The 15,631-nt window shown below is 39.4% G+C and overlaps 1 protein-coding gene across 4 annotated transcripts; it reads right to left on the reverse strand.

The window, feature by feature from the left end:
- Positions 1–476: 476 nt before the first annotated feature.
- On the reverse strand, positions 477–11,742 carry KNSTRN (kinetochore localized astrin (SPAG5) binding protein). Of its 4 annotated transcripts, none has more exons than XM_060760342.2 (9): positions 11,647–11,742; positions 8,403–8,482; positions 8,098–8,185; positions 7,018–7,080; positions 6,250–6,349; positions 4,059–4,173; positions 3,023–3,084; positions 2,097–2,171; positions 477–1,359 (listed from the first exon to the last, which is right to left on the reverse strand). In XM_060760342.2, the coding sequence occupies exons 2-9, from the start codon at positions 8,470–8,472 to the stop codon at positions 1,231–1,233; spliced, it is 702 nt and encodes a 233-aa protein (XP_060616325.2). In that variant the 5' UTR covers positions 8,473–8,482; positions 11,647–11,742; the 3' UTR covers positions 477–1,230. The 4 variants fall into 4 exon arrangements, with proteins under 4 accessions (XP_060616325.2, XP_067318952.1, XP_067318951.1 ...); XM_067462851.1 differs by having other exon boundaries at positions 8,403–8,531; XM_067462850.1 differs by having other exon boundaries at positions 11,620–11,742.
- Between the last annotated feature and the right edge of the window lie 3,889 nt (positions 11,743–15,631).

Raw genomic sequence — 15,631 nt, forward strand, 5'->3', positions numbered from 1 at the left:
CAGAGTACTTTTTCACGTTTAAAACATGTACACAGACTTTGCCTGTTTCTTGAGACGCTGGATCTGGCCAGTGGTACATGCTTTGGTTCTATCCCCTTTGGACTACTATGTTACTAAAAGGTTAAGATTTTGGAAACTTCACTAGTTTAAAGAGCTGCAGCCAGAGCTCTAACTGGGGGCAGGCCACAAGGACCATAACACTCACCTTTTAAACAGCTCCAAAGTACAGTTTGTTTCCAGGCACAATTAAAAATGCTGGTCATGGCCTATAAATCCCTAGGCTATCTTGCAGACCGTGTCTCCCTGTATGTGCTACTGCAGCCCTGAGATCAGGAGACCTTTCTATGTCCTACCGTCTTAAACATAATGGGAGTCCCATTGTAAGAAGTGATTAAAGATCCTGCCTGTCCCATTAAAAGAACTGAATTAAAGATTGTAGGAGTCCCGCTGAAAGAAATGACCATACGTACACTCTGTTTCTCTGTATTCACTTTTATTATTACATTGAAATCTATTGTTACTCCAGCAAAATAGCTTTTCCAATATTTCAACGTGTTATTGGATTCTTAAAATTCATCCTTAGAAATTCAGAAAACTTTCCTCCAAAATTGAAACTCCTAATTTAGGCTGCACCTTAGACTCAATGGCATCTTACAATCAATAAAATATGGCATTGGTTACTAGTATAATTCCATTTAAATGTACTTCTTTGTATTTTTTCAGCAGTATTGCTCTTTGAGACTGTAAGACTCCTTGAGTCCTAATTTTGAGAGGAAAGTGGAATACAAATAAATATAATAACTTTTTAGGAAGCAAATATATTTTTAATCGGAAAGGCTTGAAACATTGAAAGGCAGTGCATTGTTTTAAACTCTGTCTACTTTAAACTAAATATTCCAAGTCAGCAGCTCCTTGGATGAGAAGGATTTAGAAACAAATACTATTAATCACATGACAAAGAGAGATAGACAGTAAAATAAAATGACATAGAGACTCAGAAGTTGAATCAAAAGAGACCCTTGATCCTTGGCTTTGAACCCATTAAACAGTTTAATCAAATGTTATCTTGAAAAAGACAAAGACAAAGTCTGGGTTGTTACAACAACTCAGTGATTCCGGCCATGAAAGCCTTCAACAATACAAAAACAAAGTAATTGATCATTGAAAGTGCTTTGACAAAAATGCTAAAGCAGAGCAACACAGGAGTCCATGTTGCAGCCCTTTGTATGATTAATTCAAGAACTGGTCATCCTTATCCAAGCTGGCAAAGAGATCTTCCATTTCTTTATTGAAATGTTGCTGCTGCTCTAAGAAGTGGGCCTCCTCTTCCTCTATTTGCTTCCACTTCATTTGTGTATTCTATGTGGAAAGAAAAGTCATAGAGTAATTTGCTTTCAAATTGACCCTGATTTGTTCAGAGAAGGTTTACTATTGCCTTCCTCTTAGGATGAAAGAGTGCTTTGCCCAAAATCACTAGCAGTGTTCCATCCTTCATCAAGATTCAAACCCTTATCTTCTGGAGTTCTACCTCAACACTCAAAGCACTACACTATGATGGCCCATTAAAGGAAATGTGTTTGCAGTTGGGAGAGGCAGCTTCTTGGGCTTCTCTAGATGGCCATGTCCCCTTCTCTACAATATCACTTAGTGGTTTCTCAACTTCTGCATGAGTCTCCCTACATCCTAGAAGCTTGAAATGCCTCTTCAGAGCTCAGTTACTGGCAATAAGAGCCTTAAGCTAAAGTATACTAGGATTGTTGGTCCCATCTTTGCCTAGAATTTTGCTAGAATTTAGAAAGTGAACTTGGTCCTCTGGGTGAAAGAAATCTTGTAACAGATAAGCAGTCATTTACAGAAGGGGATTCTCTTGTTTCTGGAAAATAGATCACTACTTCTGCCAAAGAAAATATGAACTGTATGTACACAGATAGCCTTACATCGACACTATAGGCAAAGCAAAACAAGAAGAAACAAGACCTTTACAAGATGAACGTATGTTGTACGGTGCTATCATACAGACATGCGCTTGAAGACTGAGTGATATCAGAATTTAAAGATAGGAAAAGCTAGGAGAAGAAATACAGTTCTATTCTTACCCGAAATATCTCTTTCTGCTCATTAGTCATTTGGATAAATAGTTCAAGATCACTATTGAGTTTCTCGGATAAGTCCTGAAAGGGAGGGAAACCACATGAAATCACCATATATACTCGAGTATAAGCCAACTTGAATATAAGCTGAGGCACGTAATTTACCACAAAAAACTGGGAGAAAGATTGACTTGAGTGTAAGCTGAGGGTGGGAAATGCAGCAGCTACTGGTAAATTTCTAAATAAAAACAGATACCAATTTAATTATATTAATTGAGGCATCAGTAGGTTAAATGTTTTTGAATATTTTTGAATATTTATATAAAACTGTAATTTAAGATAAGATTGTCCAACTCTGATTAAACCATTTTTCTAACCCTCTTCAATGTAGATGTGCATATGTATCCTTCCAATAATAATAAATGTAATAAAATAAGAATAATGAGTAAAATGGAAATGTAATAACAGTAATAATAGAGTAAAATAATAAATGTAATAATAACAATAAATACAAAAATAATAACTAATAGTAATAGTAATAATAACAACAACAGAGTAAAATAATAAATAACCTTGACTCGAGTATAAGCCGAAGGGGGCTTTTTCAGCCTTAAAAAGGGCCGAAAAACTCAGCTTATATTCGAGTATATATGGTACTCTTATTTTACAAAAGAAATTTCTGTAAGAACAAACAAGTGAGATTTTAGGAAAAAGTCTTGGCATGAAACATAGTGAGGCAGCTGCCATATTGACAGTAGATACAGGGGACAGGAAGATCCAGCAAGATGATGGTGTTCATTGTGCAACTGCTAATTCAAGTTGTTTATTCAACCTGGAATGGAGCTTTTGCTCCAGGAAGCAAAAGGTCTTGGGACAAGTGTAGTATCTACTTTCTCCATCTTCTATCCAAGAGGAAGCCAATTCATCCTCACCATTATCTCCTTCTGTGTCTCCTTATACTTCTCTTCTTTTTCCAAGATGTTTTCTTCTGCAACTGAGTTTCAAATGTTGAATTAGATTTCAAACACAGAAACATTACCTTGGAACTCATGCCAATATAGAAGTACAATAAATAAAAAATCAATTTCACCTACATTCATGTCACAAGCACGATACCTTTAAAAGCCCTAATGAATCAGTTTCAGGGATTATCTGTTATATAGATATATCCCCTATTTATTCCAATAAGCCTTTTACATGAATTCCCCTTTCTCTACTTTATCCCCATAATAATCCTACCAGGTATGTCACAAAAGAGAGACTGGCTCAGTGCAGACTAAGTTCTAGATTTGACCTGCCCAACACTGTTAACCACAACAGCAAATTGGGTCTTTTTAAAGCAACGGGGAAGAATCACAGCTCAGTGGCACTTTGCATGTAGAAGCTTCAACATGTGACACTTCCAACTAAAAGACCAGAAGTGGGAACTCCAACCTTTTGCCCTTGGCTTCAAGGAGCTGCTGCCCATGAGCAGATAACCTCGGACTAGATTGGCCAAATGGAAGCTACCTTAATATCCCTGACATTAAGGTAGCTTCATATCAGGTATGAGGAACACCTTCAGAAGGTGTTGGATTTCATTTTCTATGTATGATTCCCCAGCATTGGCTATGCTGACTAAAATTTATTGGCATTGTAATCCAATATCTGGAAGGCTTACAATGGCTCCCCAAACTACTTTTCCTTTTAACTTGTGCTGAAATGCAAATTATACATTTCATATATATATATATATACATACATACTATGGAACAGAACAAGTGAACCTGTATTTTACTGTTAACATCGATACAGGCCCTGGGTCCACCCTCAACAGTTCCACATAGTTATGTAGGAAATTTGAAAATGAAGCATCAATAAGTATAGTGTTGAAGGTGTTTAGAGGTTCCGCACAAACAGGAGCTGTGCCCATACCATTGTTCCAATATTGTGCATCATTTACCCACAGAACTTGTATCTCATGTTTACCCGAGTCACAATTCCTTGTTTCCAAGATCAACACGCAGCTTTCCTGAAATCTTTTCAACGCCTGGTTTTCTTTCTCCAGACTACTATATTGTTCTTTCATCTCTTTTATCTCCTTCTGCAAACAGAGAGAGCAAACAGTAGGGCATGTTAGGAGTACTTTTTTCTATTATGCCTTCAATCATTTCTAAACATATCTTGTCTAATGGAAAGGGAATTTAAAAAACACAGTAAAAGGAAAGCAGGGTCCAATTTTCATTGCAGAATCCAAAAATTCTAAAATCTGGATTGTTTTATAGTCATATTTGAAACCTGTTAAACTGGCAATGCACATAGCTAACATATGAAGATGCAATATTGAAAAGTGTTTGGATACACAGACTATGTCATTACACATCCATTATCCTGTTGGGATTCCTTACAGTCTTATGAGCAGAGCTTAGAAAAGTTACATTCTGCAACAAAAACCCTGCCCAGGATATACTTTTTGGAACAGAATTCTCATGGTGGTCAAGCAATTTGGGAGTAACTTTTCCAAACTCTGGAGCAGATGAAAACAACAAGATGCCTCTTGATTCATAGGGACATCAAGCACATAATTGACAATTTTTGCACTCTTGCTTTTTCATTTACCAGATAGCAGCTATAAGGATTCAGATTATGATTGCGATGTAGGAAAATCTATGGCAAATGATCCACCATCATCCTACTGTTTCAAAGGAAAACTTCAGATAACAGCCATGCTTAGAGAAACTGAGCAATCTACAGCACAAGTGAAAGGCTAATGGCACTCCATAATATTTTCTAAATCCATTGGATCACCTTCTACAACTGCTGTTTGGTAAACTAAAAGGACCAGTCATGCGCTTACTGTTGAGCAAATGGGCTGCTTGTACCAGTATCTGTTTAGTTTAATGCAAGAGTCCAACATGACAATATAATTTTCAGTAGGACTAGAGTAGGGAATCCATCCTCCAGAAGCTGTTGGGACTGTGTCTCCCACCATCCCTCATTATTAACTGTGCTGACAAGGATTAAAAGACACTTGAGAACATCTGAATGATTACATTCTGAATACATGAGAAAAGAACCAAGCTAACTAAAATATAGAACATGTCCAACAGGCGTGTTGTACAAACAATTGTTTTAATGCAGTTACAGACAAATGGCAGCTGTGGTGTGCATCTACTCCCATTTTTCCAGCTCTTGTTGCTACTACATTTGCACTTTGCATTCATAAATATCTGCTATCATTGCCTGCCACATGAAATAGTTTCACTCTAAGGATTCTCTTGTTTCTTCCTTTCACTGCTCCAATAACCTAACTGCATGCAAATAACCATGTTACTGAGCAAATTATAGCACTTATCTGGTATCATAAAAATGGTGAGGTTACAGGACTGTCAAAATAACTGTTGTAGAAGAAATATGCAAAAGGTAACATTTTGATGCAGACAGCAGGCAAAATGTATCTTAATGTACATAAATCCTGAATGATTTAAGATTACAATGCTAACAATGCTTCCTATCCAATGATCTGTTCACTTATCTTCTGATGCAGCCATTTCTGTCTTCCAAAGTTGTTCCCAGCCTTTATGATTTCCTTTACCATAGATTCACCTATCCTCTTGTATGGTCCAATGCAACACACAGGGGGGAAAACTCTGCACAAATCTCAGTTGATTTCTGATGAGAGGTGGATTCATCTACTGCAGATGTGAGCAACTATTAGAGGCGGCACTGCCTTTCCAATACCCTACACCATATTTAATTGCTCCCAAAGGCCCCAAATATAGGCGTGTGGTGAGATAATTTGCCATATTCTTTGGGATCTTGGACATTTTAGGTCCAGGAGAGGCTTTTTATTTTACAACTGGAAGGGTCCAGAAGTTAGTTCTTCTTAGCTTCTTGTTTTAGTGCATTTGGGGTGCAAATTTATTAGGAGAGAGGTCACAAAACAGTCCTGCAGAGCTATACTTTGTCCTGCTCTAGTATATTTTAAAATCACTACATACTTCTTCTTATATGTTCAGCATTTCCCCCATATTTTGGTTATATTCAACATATTCAGAGCAGCATCTGGAGTATAAAGACTTGTTGCTCTTTTCAAGGCATGCATCAAAGTAGCAGATCTCTGAAAACAGTATGCCACACACAGCAGATGTAATATTAGGATCCATGTTTTCCTCCCTACCTGGACTGCTGACAATTTTGTATTCAGTTCATATTTAACAGACTCCAGCAGCTTGTTCTTGTTCCTGAGATCTGCCTCTCTTCTGTATCGGTTTGTGGGGCTGTTTAAGATTAAACATATCAGTGAAGCATCCTAGATGGCTCTTTTGCCTACATTCAGCATTGAGACGAAAAGCAGATCGCACCATGGCCATAAAGAGATGAATACACAGACATCGTGGCACATCCTCTGTCCAAAGTTATTGTTTGTTGTCCATTTGCCTTCCTACTCAGTTTCAGGGCTCACGACAGTTCCATGTTCCACTTGGAAGATACAATAGGCCTGAAATTTCAGTCCTACCCAAATAGAGGAGAAAGGTAGGTTGTGCTGCTATCACAGAAAATTTGATAACCTGGAGGTATGGGGTGGTGCAGGGCGGTGACAATGCATCTTATTACCACCATAAGTTGCCTATCCATGGTTTATTTGCTACTCTTGACATCTTAATGTACACCCACAGTAAGAATGTAATCTCCATGGACTCTGCAGAACCAATCCCACATAACAAAACATAGGGTTTACTACTTTAATGTTTGTTTTGCATAATTGGTATTGTTTAAATACAGAAAACAATGCATGCACAATCTTTTGTTTTTGCAAGACAAGACTGTAATTTCATTACTTGGTTAAAATAAAATCCATTCACATCAAGGATACTGCTCTGAAGGGCAGACAATGATAGAAGGAATAAAAGAAAGCAGGCAAGAAATTCAGTTATCAGATACTCACCTGTGCACAGTTGTCGCAGTTTTTTTAGGTGGTTGTGGTACATTTTTAGATGACTTTGGGAGCCTGAACATGGGTAGAATAAAAACATATTTGTATATAATAACACTGTATAACACTGAAAAACTATTTTGTGAGGAAACTTAATGCCACCAAGCTCTTTAGGTGGAATATTTAACCATTGCAACCTGTTCACACTTGATGTTAATTATCAGCAAATGTGTAATGAATTTTTCCCATTCTTCCAAAAGAGGTATCTCTGAGGTTTTCCAATATCTGGCATATACTATTCGAGCTACCACTGTCCAAATTTTCTTTCTAGTTCTTCATCAGGCATGTTCAAAAGGTACATTTGTGGTGTCATTTTGAAATTTGTGTTTAACATCTTTTCAAGATATACAAGAATTATTTTCCAGTAGTTGTTTACTTTGTTGCAAGTACACCATGTGTGGTAAAATGTGCCTTATTCTTTCCAACATTTGTCAGTGCAATTATACATCTTGGCTAGTCTCTCTGGAGGGAGATACCATCATAGGTGCATTTTGTAAACATTTTCTTTTAGGTTTTGACATGCAGCGTTATTTTTTCTTCTTCTATGTCTTTTCCCATTGACCTATGTTTTGAGCCCATCTAACCACTGAGTCTTTTACTACTTCTTCTTCCATGTGCCAAATCAGTAGATTTTTGCATATATATATATATATATATATATATAATATACGTCCTTTCTGTTTCTGGAACATTGTCACATCAAACCATGTTTTCGCAGTCTGAAAGCCCAAGGTTCTAAGTTGTTCTTTAAATTTCTCACTCAGCTGTCTATATAGAAGCCAACTGCATTTAAGGCCAATTTGAAAACCTCTATTTATTTATTTTTGAAAGGAAGGAAAACTGAAGTCAACAGATAAGCAGTCCAAAAATTCACAACTCAAATTCTACTGTATGTTAATTTAATATCTATGGCAGGATCACCTTGCAACAACCTATCTTTAGGAAGGAAGACTAAAGTCTACAGGTCAGCAGTGCAATGGGAGAATCCTGCGAGATAAACAAGCTGTACTTCTTTTGACAAAGTATACTTACCTTTGGTTTGTGTCTTTGGAGGCAAAAGGAACAGGAACGCTTGCAGCAAAATTTAAATCAGCTTCTTTCAAAGGTTTCATCTGCGTGTCTGCAAATAAGTAACATGGTTAGGTTGTGCTAAAGAAACAGGTTAAAGAGGAGAAGGTGGCCTGAAATGAACTGCAGTAACCAAAAGGAATCAAGGAGAGTGAGCTAAGGTTTTAATTGTAACAAAAAGAACTGAGTGAAGTCTGGAAATAGTTACATGCAAGAAAAACAGCAATGCAAAAGACAGGTATTAACTAACTGAAAAAAGGGCAACAAACCTTTGAGAATACAATTTGTTTTGCTGCGTGAAAAAATGTACTGCGGGATCTTAGAGTTCTCATTCTCCATATTATGTCTTCTGGAAAAGAAGGAAATATAGTAGACTAATGGTCAACCAGCAAATAAATCTGAAGGAAAAATATTGTAAAGAAAAATTAAAATACAGGTATAATACTGGAAACCTGTGTTACATTACACTTGTCTTTGTCTTAATTTACTTTAATTGTTGTATTTCAATATTAATATCAAGTCAATAAAGAGTGTATGAAATGGTATTGTATTGGGTATAGTAGTATTTGTTAGGCCTGTTTTGAATAGTAATTCTGATAAAGGACACCAGAGGGGAATTGGCAGAGTGGGTGAAGGTGGTAGTTGATGCCTCCTTACAGGAAGGCAAGATTCCAGCCAGCTTAAAAGTTGAAAAAACCATCACTGGACCCCACTCGACTGAACAACTTTCGGCCAGTTCCATTCTCCCCTTTTTGGGGAAAGTCTTGTAACATGCGGTGGCCTCGTAACTCCAGGTGTTCTTGGAGGAAACTGATTATCTAGCTTTAGGCCAGGTCATGGAATTGAAACAGCCTTGGTCGTCTTAGTGGATGATCTGCGTAGAAAAGTTGACAGGGGGAGTGTGTCCCTGTTGGTTCTCCTGGAACTCTTAGTGGACTTCGATACCATAGACCACGGCATCCTTCTGGGACACCTGGCTGGAATGGGCTTTGGAGATAATGTTCTACAGTGGCTCTGGTCCTTCCTGGAGGGCCGTTCCCAGAAGGTGTTGTTGGGGGAAACCTGATCGGCCCTGTAGCCTTTGTCTTGTGGGGTCCCCGCAGGATTCAATACTGTCCCCCATGTTGTTTAACATCTATATGAAGCTGCTGAGAGAGACCATTGGGAGTTTATTACTCTGGATTAACTCTATTACTCAGGATAGGAGTAACAGAGTTGTACATCATCTGACCACAACTCTATTACTCTTTTCCACTTGTTGCTAAAGAGGCTGTTCAGTTCCTGAACCAATGCTTGGCAGCTGTGACAGTCTGGATGACGGCAAACAAATTGAAATTTGTAGACAAAACAGGGGTATTCCTGGTCAGTCGCAAGGGCAAACAAGGTATAGGGTTACAGCCTGTGTTGGATGGGATTACACTCCTCCTGAAGACTCAGGTTCACAGCTTGGGAGTAATCCTGACTCATTGCTGAGACTGACAACAGTAGCCAGACTGCTCACTGGAACGGCATTCAGGGAACAGACAATAATAATAACAATAACAATAATAATAATCTTTATTTATACCCCGCCACCATCTCCCCAATGGGGACTCGGAGCGGCTTACATGGAGCCAAGCCTGGACAACATATTACAGCACAAATAAAATCAAAACATAATCAACAAGCAACATCATCAAAATTACATGGAAAAAAGAAAAAAAACATATGAATACAGTAACAAAATAACATTACAATAAACACAATCACAGTGACAGTGGGTGGGCCACGTGTACATGATAAAATGTTTTTTTTTAAAAAAAAACTCTAATGAGATAAGAATAGGAGCAAGTTATTTACAGGGAGCTCATAAAGAAACACAGGGTTGTGAACTAAACTTCCCATTTGGGGTGTGTGTACTCCAGTGACAGAAACGTTGAGGGGAACAGTAGTGTCATGTTGTGCACCTACTTGCCAAAGGTGCAGCGGAAGAGCCAGGTTTTAAGGTTCTTTTTAAACGTTTCTAGTGTAGAGGATTTCCTGATCTCTCCAGGTAGTGAGTTCCAATGTCGGGGAGCCACAGATGAGAAGGCTCTCTCCCTTGTGCCCACAAGACGAGTTTGTAAGACTGGCAGGGGCGAACGGAGGGCCTCCCCTGAAGGGCCTGGGTTGGTTCATGGAGAGAGACAACCGCCCCTTACGCCAACTCCAGTTTGCTACCAAGCACAATTCAAAGTGCTAGATTTAGCCTATAAAACGCTAAATAGTTCTAGCCCAGTTTACCTATCCAAATATATCTTCCCTTATGAACCATCTCAGAGATTAAAATCGTCCAGGGAGGCCCTCTCTCAGTCCCATCTCCTTCACAGGTGTGATAACTGGGGACGAGAGACAGGGCCTTCTCAGTGGTGACTCATCGGCTGTGGAATTCCCTTCCTAGCGATATTAGATCAGCCCCCTCCTTCCTGGCTTTCAGAATGAGAGTGAAAACATGGTTTTGGGATCAAGCCTTTGGAGAAGAATTGTAAGTGCAGTAGATGAATATGGAGTACGTGAAATGACCACTGGAATGGCCCAGATTATGACTGTGGATAACACGATTTTAATATTGAATGTAATATTTTAATTTTAAATATATGTTTAATTGTATGTTGTTTTAAGGCATGGAATAGTTGTCTATATGTAAAGTCGCCTTGAGTCCCCTTCAGGGTTGAGAAGGGCGGGGTATAAACATGGTAAATAAATAAACTCTCAAGCAACCAGAAAGTACATTTATTTAATGTGTTGTCGAAGGCTTTCATGGCCGGAATCACTAGGTTGCTGTAAGTTTTTCGGGCTGTATGGCCACGTTCCAGAAGCATTCTCTCCTGACGTTCTGCCAGCATCTAGGGCAGGCATCCTCAGAGATTGTGAGGTCAACCTCTGAGGATGCTTGCCTTAGATGCAGGCAAAACTCCAGGAGAGAATGCTTCTAGAACATGGACATACAGCCTGAAAAACTTACAGCAATACATTTATTTAGCTTCTTTCATCTTGTGGGTTTTGCAAGTGAGTATTATTGACCAAACTTAACACAGTTATGCCAAAAATCCTAAATAACAGCATGGAAAAGTTGCTTGGGCTGCATAGAATTAACGCAGTTTGACGCCACTTGAACTGCATGGCTCAATGTTAGGGAATGGTGGGATTTGTAGTTTGCTGAGGCACCAGCACTCATTGGCAGAAAAGACTGGAGACCTTGGGACAGGACAAATCCTAGCATCGAGCCAGTTAGTTAAAGTGTTGTTAAACTGCATTAATTTTACAGTGTAGACCAAGCCTGGGCTAACTTGGGCCCTCCAGTGTTTTGGACTCCAACTCCCACCATTCCTAACAGCCTCAGGCCCAGCCTAGTGTAAATGCACCCTCTCTACACAACCCCCCTTTCCCCCAAATAGAGACAAGGACAAACAACTTCTCAGCTTTAGGATTTGCAAAAGAAAGGCATCAGAAAACGGGTTGGCTTACTTTTAAATCCCCAGCAAATTCACCTACAAAATATATCAAGGAGCTCTTCTGCAACGCTGCTCTTCTGTCCCGCTGTCGTTTGAAACTGGAAAGGCGTCTCCGCCCCCCAAACACTGGCCGAGAGCATGTCGGGAACAGACGCCTCTGCGCAGGCGCAAAGTAAGCCGTTCCCCAGCACGGGTTCCTGCCTGGAAGTGGGAGGAGGAGGTTTGCAGACTTTGATGCTTGCAAGCTTCATGGCACATTCCATATTTTGTGTCTGAAACAAGAACTGCATCTACGCTATAGATTAAGGCACCCACAATTGAAGGGAGATGTTGACAAGCTGGAATGTGTCCAGAGGAGGGCGACTAAAATGATCAAGGGTCTGGAGAACAAGCCCTATGAGGAGCGGCTTAAAGAGCTAGGCATGTTTAGCCTGAAGAAGAGAAGGCTGGGAGGAGACATGATAGGGTAATAGTATGATAGGTTGTCGTAGGTTTTTTCGAGCTATATGGCCATGTTCTAGATTGAGGCATTTTATTTATTTAATTTTTTTTTATTGTGCTTTTTAATATTTACAGCCAAAGTGGGTGAAAACATTAGTGTTTTTAGGGATAGTGAGAAAATCATAGAATCAAAGAGCTGGAAGAGACCTCATGGGCCATCCAGTCCAACCCCCTGCCAAGAAGCAGGGATATTGCATTCAAATCACCCCTGACAGATGGCCATCCAGCCTCTGTTTAAAAGCTTCCAAAGAAGGAGCCTCCACCACACTCCGGGGCAGAGAGTTCCACTGCTGAATGGCTCTCTCAGTCAGGAAGTTCTTCCTCATGTTGAGATGGAATCTCCTTTCTTGTAGTTTGAAGCCATTGTTTCAGATCCTAGTCTCCAGGGATGCAGAAAACAAGCTTGCTCCCTCCTTCCTGTGGCTTCCTCTCACATATTTATACATGGCTATCATATCTCCTCTCAGGCTTCTCTTCTTCAGAAAAGATGTAAGAAAAGAGAGAGAAAAAAAGAGAAAAATAAAATAAAAATAATAACAATTTAAAAAAAGTTTTTAAAAAAGTAAAAGTGTTCGTGATAGGACTTCCCAAAGTCTTTTGAGCATATTAATTTTCTGTTATTATGGATTCTTCATTTAATTTTCCCAGCGTAGCTTCGTCTGTTTATCTTTTTCAGATGCTGGACAAGTCTATCATTTATGTAATTTTCCTAGTTGAAATAAAATCTTTAAATCCTGACCAATTTGTCTTTTTGTGTGTTCCATTCATTCTTTGGAAGAGGCATTTTATTTATCTCTTTAGTACATTTCTATACCGCCCCTCTCAGCCTTCCGGCTACTCGAGACGGTTTACAAGGCAAGAATTCAATGCCACCAAGGACACAATTACAATATACGATATAAAAACATCAGCAACAATAAAATCAAACATTATAATGAAACATACTTCAATCAATAATCATTAAAACAATGTCCTGTTCCGCCATATAGTTATTTCATTATTATATCAGTTACTCTGTATTTCCAAATGCCTGCTCAAATAAGATTCTTACGGAATGAAAGGAGCGAGGAAGCCGATCTAATCTCCCTAGGAAGGGCGTTCCATAGCCAAGGGGCCACCACTGAGAAGGCCCTGTCTCTCGTTCCCGCCAACTGTACTTGTGATGATGGCGGGACCGAGAGCAGGGCCTCTCCAGATGATCTTAAAGTCCTTGCATTCTCTCCTGACGTTTCGCCTGCATCTATGGCAAGCATCCTCAGAGATAGTGAGGTCTGTTGGAACTAGGAAAATTGGGTTTATATATCTATGGAATGACCAGGGTGGGACAAAGAACTTTTGTCTGTTGGAGCAAGGTGTGAATGTTTCAACTGACCATCTTGATTAGCATTTGATGGCCTGGCAGTTTTTTGGTGTGGCTTGTTGGTGCCTGGGGGAATCTTTTGTTGAGGGGTGATTAGCTGTCCCTGATTGTTCCCTTTCTGTTGTTTTGCTGTTGTAATTTTAGAGTTTTTTAAATACTGGTAGCCAGATTTTGTTCATTTTCATGGTTTCCTCCTTTCTGTTGAAATTGTCCACATGCTTATGGATTTCAGTGGCTTCTCTGTGTAGTCTGACATGGTGGTTATTAGTATGATAGCTGGGTCCGGAAGCTCAGAGAATTACGGAGATGCTGCTGAATTTCCTGACTGTGAGAGTTGTTCAGCAGTGGAACTCTCTGCCCCAGAGTATGGTGGAGGCTCCTTCTTTGGAGGCTTTTAAGCAGAGGCTGGATGACCATCTGTCGGGGGTGCTTTGAATGCAATTTTCCTGCTTCTTGGCAGGGGTTTGGACTGGATGGCCCACCAGGTCTCTTCCTACTCTATGATTCTAAGATTCTATGAAATGCATTAATATGGAATCATGGGAATTATAGTTTTACAAGATATTTAGCCTTCTCTACTAAAGAGTGTTGGTGCCCACCAAACTACACCTTCCAGGATTCCATAGTGTTGAGCCATCGTTGTTAAAAGTGGTACCAAACTGCTTTAATTCTACAGTGTAGACATGTAGCCTAGAATAGCAGCTTGTGGGTGTAATCTTAAACGTATTTATGTAGAAACGATCCCATTTGATGTGCTGTGGCTCACTCCCGAGTCCATATGTTTCGGCTTACTTACTTTGGGAGGGAATCAGGCAACTGTGATTCCAGATGTTGAGGCCACATCTTCTATAATCCCTCACTACTGGCTGTGCTGACTAGAGCAGATGGAAGTTGCAGCCCAATAACATCTGGAGAACCAAAGTAGCGCACCATGTTTTATAGCACATCAAAGTTCTCTTTAGTTTCTTGGCAACTAGACAGCTAGAAGCAAACCTTAAAAGTAGCTCTTAAAATTTCCTGGTTTTACTGCTAATCCCATACCAAGACAAATTGTTTTGTCGGCACAGTAGGTTGTACATCCTTAATCTTACTGTAAAGTTAAAGACGACGTTAAAGGCTTAGTTTCTGTATTCTTGTAATTTAACCATGGTCTATTCTTTAGTTGGCAAATAGCATCAAAATGGGAAAAGGAGTTGGACTGGTGGATGGCTGATATTGTAAAGGAAATCTCTCCTTTCTAAAGTTGAATCTACACTATAGAATTAATGCAGTTTGATGCACTTTAAATGCCATGGCTCAATGCTATAAAGGACTGGGAATTGTAGTTTCACAATATATTTAGCCTTTTCTATCCAAGAATGCTGGTAATTAAACAAATTGCAAATCCCAGGATTTCATAGAATTGAGCCATGGCAGTTAAAGTGCAGTCAAACTGCATTAGTTCTACAATGTAGCTGCACCCTATTGGATTTGTAAGGGAAAGGTTTCATATAAGATGCAATATTTGTTTCATCAGTAAGTCTATATTATACATACTTCTGTTTAATTTAATTTACAAATACACCATAAGGCAAGGGCAGAAGTATTGTCGAAGGCTTTCATGGCCGGAATCACTGGGTTGTTGTAGGTTTTTCCTAGAAGCATTCTCTCCTGACGTTTCACCTGCATCTATGGCAGGCATCCCCAGAGGTTGTGAGGTCTGCTGGAAACTAGGAAAGTTGGGTTTATATATATTGGTTGAAAGTCCAGGGTGGGAGAAAGAACTCTTGTCTGTTGGACCTAGGTGTGAATGCTTCAATTGGCCACCTTGATTAGCATTTGATGGCCTGACAGTTTTTAGGTGTAGCTTGTTACTGCCTGGGGGAATCCTTTGTTGAGAGATGATTAGCTGTTCCTGATGGTTTCTTGTCTGGAGTTCCCCTGTGTTTGAGTTTTGTTCTTTATTTACTGTTATAATTTTAAAATTATAATATAAATCCTATTTTCCTATTTTCCAACAGATCTCACAACCTCTATGTCAGGATGGCTGACATACATGCAGGCAAAACGCCAGGAAAGAATGCTTCTAAAACATGGTCATACAGCCTGAAAAACCTACAACAACCCAAGGGTAGAAGTGTACTGGGTGAAAGAGCCAGAAACAACATGGCTCCTGAATCAGAAT

Source organism: Anolis sagrei, chromosome 1, assembly GCF_037176765.1.
Source record: "Anolis sagrei isolate rAnoSag1 chromosome 1, rAnoSag1.mat, whole genome shotgun sequence".
Taxonomy (NCBI): domain Eukaryota; kingdom Metazoa; phylum Chordata; class Lepidosauria; order Squamata; family Dactyloidae; genus Anolis; species Anolis sagrei.

Coding starts and splice junctions, on each gene's coding strand:
- KNSTRN (XM_060760342.2), bottom strand. CDS start 8,472: ATGGAGAATGAGAACTCTAAGATCCCGCAGTACATTTTTTCACGCAGC. Junction 8,186..8,402: donor AACAAATTGTATTCTCAAAG/GTTTGTTGCCCT, acceptor ACTTATTTGCAG/ACACGCAGATGAAACCTTTG. Junction 6,350..7,017: donor ACTGCGACAACTGTGCACAG/GTGAGTATCTGA, acceptor AATCTTAAACAG/CCCCACAAACCGATACAGAA.